Genomic DNA, 6,983 nt, shown 5'->3' with positions numbered 1-6,983 from the left:
TGACAATCATGTGGGATGAACAGGTGGAAAAGGCCTTTGTCCTCTGACTATTAGAAGGAATTCTTAAAATTGTTCTGATGATATATATGTAGGATAGAAATATTAATGCCAGAGTGAACATTAAAGTAAACACAGCACAGGAAAACCCCATTATCTCTAGGAATTTTGTGTCTGAACAAGAAAGTTGCAGCAGGGGAAAATAATCACAGGTAAAATGGTCAATAATATTAGACCTACAGTAATTAAGGTTTAAGAGCAACATGAGTGCAGGGAATACAATTAAGAATGAAATCAGCCATGAGGAGAAGACAAGGAGTATGCAGACTCTGGGGTTCATGATGGTCATGTAATGCAGAGGTTTGCAGATGGCAATATAACGGTCATAGGACATGGCAGCCAGAAGGTAAAATTCAGTGACTCCCAACAGAATGAAAAAAAAGAACTGAGCAATGCAATCATTAAAGGAAATGGTTTCATCTCCTGTAATCAGAGTGCTTAGGAACTTGGGTATGCTAACAGTGGTGGATGAAACCTCTAATAAGGAGAAGTTTCTGAGGAAGAAATACATGGGTGTCTGGAGGTGAGCATCCAGCAGGGTAAGGGTGATAATGGTCAGGTTCCCAGTGATGCTGAGCATGTAGGTGATGAACAGAAAGACGAAGATCACTCCCTGAAGCTGCGGGTCATCTGACAATCCCAGGAGGATGAACTCTGTTAGTTCTGTGTAGTTTCTCATTCTCCAGTTGCTTATTTGTTGTTCTCCTGCCAGACTTCTAGGAGAAAACACAAGGAAGAAACTCGAAGAGAGGATTAGCAGAGGTCCAAGTTTGGAGACAGAATTTGGCAAAAAACCTATATGCTTTCATCTACAGGGGAGATTTTATGAATCTTTGACTGATTCTTCCTAACCCACAAACATCTGTGCTGAAATCTCCTGTGAACTCCCCCACTATGCTGTGCATGCCTGAAAGTTAGGAAGAGTCTGACCTTCAAAGCCTTTCGAACACAGTCCAGTGCCTGGAAGTCACAGGGAGCTTAAAATAAGCACTTGTCTACTTAATTTACTCATTCATTCTGAGTTTGTTCTTGCATCACAAACACCCATCAGGTGAAGTTCTCTAATGTATGCCCAATTCCTGGCTGCATATTACATAGGTTGTGTCTTTGTTTTACAAGATGTTTTCCCCTTTCTTTTATAAGAAAGGACATGTAGAAGAAACCCCAACTTTTGATATATAATTAAAAAAAATTCATTAAACATTATTTCAAAATAGGTTTCATTAAATTTTTTTAGAATGCGTTCTTTTAATTAACTTTACTCCTGTTCAGTAACAATAATCTTCCTTCATCAGGGTTAGCTTTTCCTAGGAAGCACTAGTTTCTCATAACACCTGGGAGCCTCCATATGCATTCTCATCAAATAGGCAATATTTGGTTTCATTTGAATTGAATTTCAATTCAATCCCCAAATTGAAATTTCTGCACTAAATTTACTGGCTTTGGAGATACTGTTTTAAAAAGGCATATTATTACTCTTCCATAGGTAATAATGTGTCAATGCACTGCATTTTTAACCTTATTTCAAGTTTTTTTGCATATTCTTTATTTTCTTAACTTTCCTACCAATTTTAACATTTTCTGAAAAAGAATAACTTGACTGAATTACACATTTTGGCTATTGATGAAACATTTGAGGGAATGTATGAAGAGCTGTGAAAGAAGGTATTAATATATACAGAAACGTTTATGTGAGCATTAATGAAAAGGAGTACTTAAAGGCCAGTTTTCTAGGATCAGTGAATATAGGCTTAAAACAACTCTACCAAGAGATGATCCAATATCACAGACCTGGGGGAAGCATACTATACTACTATGTAAAAATATTAATGAAAATCAATGGACTATATTCATTTACCATCACCTAATGTTTACCAACATTACCAACACGGATGTTATTCATTCATTCATTCATTTATTTGTTCATTAATTCAGCAGGCTGTGGGGAGAAAAAAACCTCAATGTTTAACAAGGTGCATATGATTCCTCAAGCCTGAAGCCACACCAAGGATGTACTCATGCAGAGTATGAAGGATATCTCTAAGAATTTAGCCAATCTTTTTATTTCTGAACACAGATCCATATTTCCCCTGGAAGAACATGGGTTAGGTTCAACAAATTATTTTCCCCCGATTTGGTTAAAATCAAGAACCCCTTTGGCATACTTTTTGAGCTATTCAATATGAAAGTTAGCAATAATACTTCATATTTGTTAAGTAAGATGGCCACAAAGTACCTTCAAGTTTCATTCTGAAAATATCACTGTTCCATTCTGTATTTAGTCATCAATAATCAAATAAAAAAGGAAAAATACATAAACTCATAACAAGATCATGGTATAAAAATCCTATTAATTTCTTACTTGGGATACTCTAAGGTAAATTGTTATTACAGAAAATTTATGGGCTCTGCAGTTAGAGAAACATGGGCTAAAAATTCAAATGGGCTGTTTAATGGATTTGTGACTTTAGATGGTACTTAATTTCCCTAAGCATCTGTTTTCTCGGTTTACCATGGATGTAAAATTTCAAGGGCATTTTGGGAATTAATTGAAATAATATAAACGAAAGTGCTGTATAAACCATGTGGCACTAAATATGCTTTAAGAAGAGCTGGTTTATTTATCTTCTTTTAGTTGGAATTGTTTTCCAACTTTGGACAGAATATTCATAGTAACTGTGATTGTACAAAGGCATTATTTATTCAAATGAAATATTAAGGACTTTTATATTCTATCTCACTAACTTTTATGACACCCTGATAGAACTTTATCTTTGTTCCCAAATGAAGCACTAGGGTACTGTGGTTTTGTACCTTAGATATATTTGTGTAGCTAACAAGTGTTCAATATATCAGAGACTACCTAAAATTAAAGTCTGTTCTCTTAAAGAAAGTATTACATAACCTATATTCCATTAGAAACACAGCCACAGAGATGATAATTTCTTGCTTTTATTTGAGAATGAATAAATTATATAATAAAGACAAATATACTAACATCCTTTTACATTTTAAAAAATAAATCCAGTTGAAAAATGAAATTACAATATATCCTATTTAATCTGACTTAAAGTTGAGCTGATAAGTAATGAAGCAATGACACAGTTTGGGAGACTCCATTGCCTTCTATATGTCCGACTTACCTCTGATTTCATACAGGCTCACTAACATGCAGAATGGCCAGAACATAAAAAATACTAGCAGTTGCCATTGTTGCAATCCAGGGAAACCAGCATTCCTGACCACATTTCCTGTTAGTGTACCTCTTTGCTTTCTATTGTTAATGTTTTTGTCCTAAGTTTCCTCTTATTTCTTGAGTATAGAGAGTGAGAGAGGAGCAGCTGTATGAAAGAGAAAAAAACATCAGAAAGTATTTTAAAACTGTCTGATGTGGTTTCTACACAGATCTTATGTAGCATGAGTTAGGTAATGTTTTATCTGTTATCTCTGCGGATGCTCACAGTGAATAATTCAGTGAATCAAAATTGCCAGAACAGGACTTCACACAAAACACTAAGAAATATAAAACATAATACACATTAGAATTGAGATTTGACAAAGAAGCTTGGGGGAGAGTGTCCAATGAGACAGAAAAAATAACAATGAACAAACAACCATTCTAAATGTGATCTGTTTCTCTTGAGAAACAAACATACTGACAGAAATTATTTTTCAGACAGAGATTACCAAAAATGTATCTCAATTCATACTTCAGAGTTCTACCAAAAGTGCCTTTACAGCATGACATTTTTAAAAACTGGTAATCTACCACATTGTACTAAGTCTTTCATTGCCTCTATTAACTTATTTTTTAAAATATTTTATTTATTTGACAGACAGAGATCACAAGTAGGCAGAGAGGCAGGCAGAGAGAGAGAGAGAGAGGAGGAAGCAGGCTCCCTGCTGAACAGAGAGCCTGATGCAGGGCTAGATCCCAGGACCCTTGGATCATGACCTGAGCCAAAGGCAGAGCCTTAACCCACTGAGCCACCCAGGCACCCCACCTCTATTAACTTTAATCTGCCTTCCAAGAAGAATTTTTGCTACTCTAATACTGCTAGTGCTTTATACTTTTTTTCCTTCTCACTCTGTTGTTCACCAGCAATGTCAGTTGAGGAGGTTCTTGTTTTGATTGGTTAATGTTCCAGTGTATATTGGCACCTTGACCAGACCATGATAATATAATCATCCCCAAATGATATGATGTGAGTGTAAAACACAAATAAAGTTGTGCCTGTTTTTAGTAAAAGCTAAGCAATATATGCAGGTCCATAAGAGTTTGGAAAATGTAAAATAGAACAAGTATAAGTTTTTAGTCATTTTATTTTGTTTCATTTTCAAATCAGGTTATTATATTGGCTGTTATAGCCCAAGACCTCAGGCAAAAAACAACCTCTCAATTTACACATTTGTGAAAAAGAGATAATCACTCTAATTTGCCATATAGATTTGAAAACTAAATATGGTATGATTGAGGACATATCTGGTTGAGTATATGGCATAGAATAAATGCTCTCTACAAAAGAGATATTATTATTTGTGAAAATCCTATTAGACTTCCAGGTGGCATGATTGTAATGGTGACTGCCTAAATACTCATTTATCTCATAGTTTTAAATATAATACAGATAAACAAGGAGAATATATAAAATAAGACATAACATATACCTTAAGCATAACTACAAAATAGAAGAATATGACCTTCAAATAATTTATAAGCAGTAAAGTAAACATTCAAGCCTAAACCTGAAGGGAGGAATTGGACAAACACTGCAGATATTATGTAAAAAAATATAGTTGTTGCAGATAATATATTTCATTTTTTATAACTTTAAGAAAGAAACTGCAATATCAGTAACAAAATAACATGTTAGAGTAAGTTGATTAAACTGTTTATTCCTTTAGCTATTACCATATACAATATTTGTATTATTCATAGCAATCAGCAAAATTAGGTATGTTTTTAGCCACTGCCTTTCTGTACAGAATTGTAACTAAATAAGGAAATGGAACCTACAGAGGGTTTGAAAGAAAGACATAACATAGCTACTTTTGGTTTAAAAGAAAAATTAAAGTGCTTTGCCTTGCAAGTATCTGTGAGATGGATATTGGAGGATACTATAGAAGTTGAAATTTTATTTGTCCATTATTGGATCTTTACAATGACATCTATTCATGTTAATACATATTTTCATTTTTTTCCAGAAAGCAGTACTTTATGAAGCAAGTTTCTGAAAGCTTGTTTTACTTGCTAATTCCTCAGGGTATAAATAGAAGGGTTCAACATGGGAGCAATTGAGGTGTTGAGAATAGCTACTCCTTTCGTCAGTGATGTTCTTTCTCTTGCTGAAGGCTTGACATACATGAATATATAGCTCCCATAAGAGATGAAAATGACAATCAAGTGAGAGGAGCACATGGAGAAAGCCTTTTCCTCTGACTAGCAGATGGGATTCTCAGGATGGTGTTAAGGATGCACAGGTAGGAGAGAATCACTAATGCCAAGGTGAAGAGCAGAGTGACAAAAGCAAAGTAAAAGCCAGTCATCTCCAAAAGCCATGTATCTGAGCACGAGAGTTGTAAGATGGGGAAAGAGTCACAAGAGAAATGATCAATTACATTGGAAGCAACAGAAATCTAGCTGGAGGATGAGCATGAATGGTGGGAAAATGGTAAGAAATCCTCCTAGCCAGGACCCAAAGACAAGCAGGGTACAGACTTTTTTGCTCATGATGGTGGTGTAATGAAGAGGCTTGCAGATGGCAATGTAACGATCAAAAGACATGGCAGTGAGAAGAAAAAGTTCAGAAACACACATGAAGATGAAGAAAAATAGTTGAGCTAAACAATTCTTATAGGAAATGGTCTTGATATTCATCATGATTGCCCCCTAAAATCTGGGGATAGAGACACTGGTGAATGTAATTTCTAAGAAGTAGAAATTCTGCAGGAAGTAATACATAGGAGTTTTGAGATGACAGTCTATCAAGGTGAGGATGATGATGGTTAGGTTTCCAGTGACTCTTAATGCATAAGCCATAAATAAAAAGATAAAGATTACAACCTGAAGCTGTGGGTCATGTGAGATGCCCAAGAGTATGAACTCTGTAATCACTGTAGGGTTTCTCATGGTGCTTTTTATTTTCTTTAAGCAAAATCTACTGTTGGAAAACAAGACAAAAAGAAAGAGTATGTGAATAGTAAAGGAATTGAGGATTTAAAAATTTTAATGTTCATATTATTAGCTGCAATGAAATGAAGCAATGGAACTTTTTTCCTGTGTGCAGTTTTGCAATATCCACTCAGTCTGTTAAAGTACATGTATTTTACACTTCCTCTCTTGAAAAGGAAAACCATATTCATAGGTCTATGTTAAAAGTCCCCTCATTAGTGACTTTACATAACACCTGTACCTGTAAGCAAACTGTCTATATATGCAACATATTTCTTTTTTTTTAAGATTTTATTTATTTATTTGACAGACAGAGATCACAAGTAGGCAGAGAGAGAGATAGGAGGAAGCAGGTTCTCTGCTGAGCAGAGAGCCCTATGTGGGGCTCCATCTCAGGACTCTGGGATCATGACCCTAACGGAAGGCCGGGGCTTTAACCCACTGAGCCACTCAGGTGCCCCAATGCAACATATTTCTTAATTTTCATTTCTTAATTTTTATTTTATTTGATTCCAGTGTTGGTAACACACACTGTTATATTCAATTCACTTGTACAATATAGTGATTCAACAATTGCATACATCACCCAGTGCTCATCAGGACCCTTGTACTCCTTCCTTAATCCCCATCACCTATTTCTCCATTTCCCCCACCCATCTCCCCTCTGGTAATCATCAGTTTGTTCTCTACAGTTAAGAGTGTCTTCATTCCATAAAGGAGGAAAGAACATCCAGTGGGAAGAAAGAGAGTCTCT

The 6,983-nt window shown here is 35.3% G+C and overlaps 1 protein-coding gene and 1 pseudogene across 1 annotated transcript; both read right to left on the bottom strand.

The window, feature by feature from the left end:
• Nucleotides 1-7: 7 nt before the first annotated feature.
• On the bottom strand, nt 8-736 carry LOC111140339 (olfactory receptor 6C1-like; the record flags this gene model as incomplete). Its single annotated transcript, XM_022492620.1, has 1 exon — nt 8-736. A coding segment is annotated over exon 1 (729 nt), but the record flags the coding sequence as incomplete, so codon positions are not given.
• A 4,512-nt stretch (nt 737-5,248) lies between these two features.
• On the bottom strand, nt 5,249-6,187 carry LOC111140338 (annotated as a pseudogene).
• Nucleotides 6,188-6,983: the final 796 nt, after the last annotated feature.

This window comes from Enhydra lutris, unplaced genomic scaffold (genome assembly GCF_002288905.1).
Source record: "Enhydra lutris kenyoni isolate GAN:26980312 unplaced genomic scaffold, ASM228890v2 scaffoldscaffold560, whole genome shotgun sequence".
NCBI lineage: Eukaryota > Metazoa > Chordata > Mammalia > Carnivora > Mustelidae > Enhydra > Enhydra lutris.
This window is presented reverse-complemented; position numbering and strand designations above follow the sequence as displayed.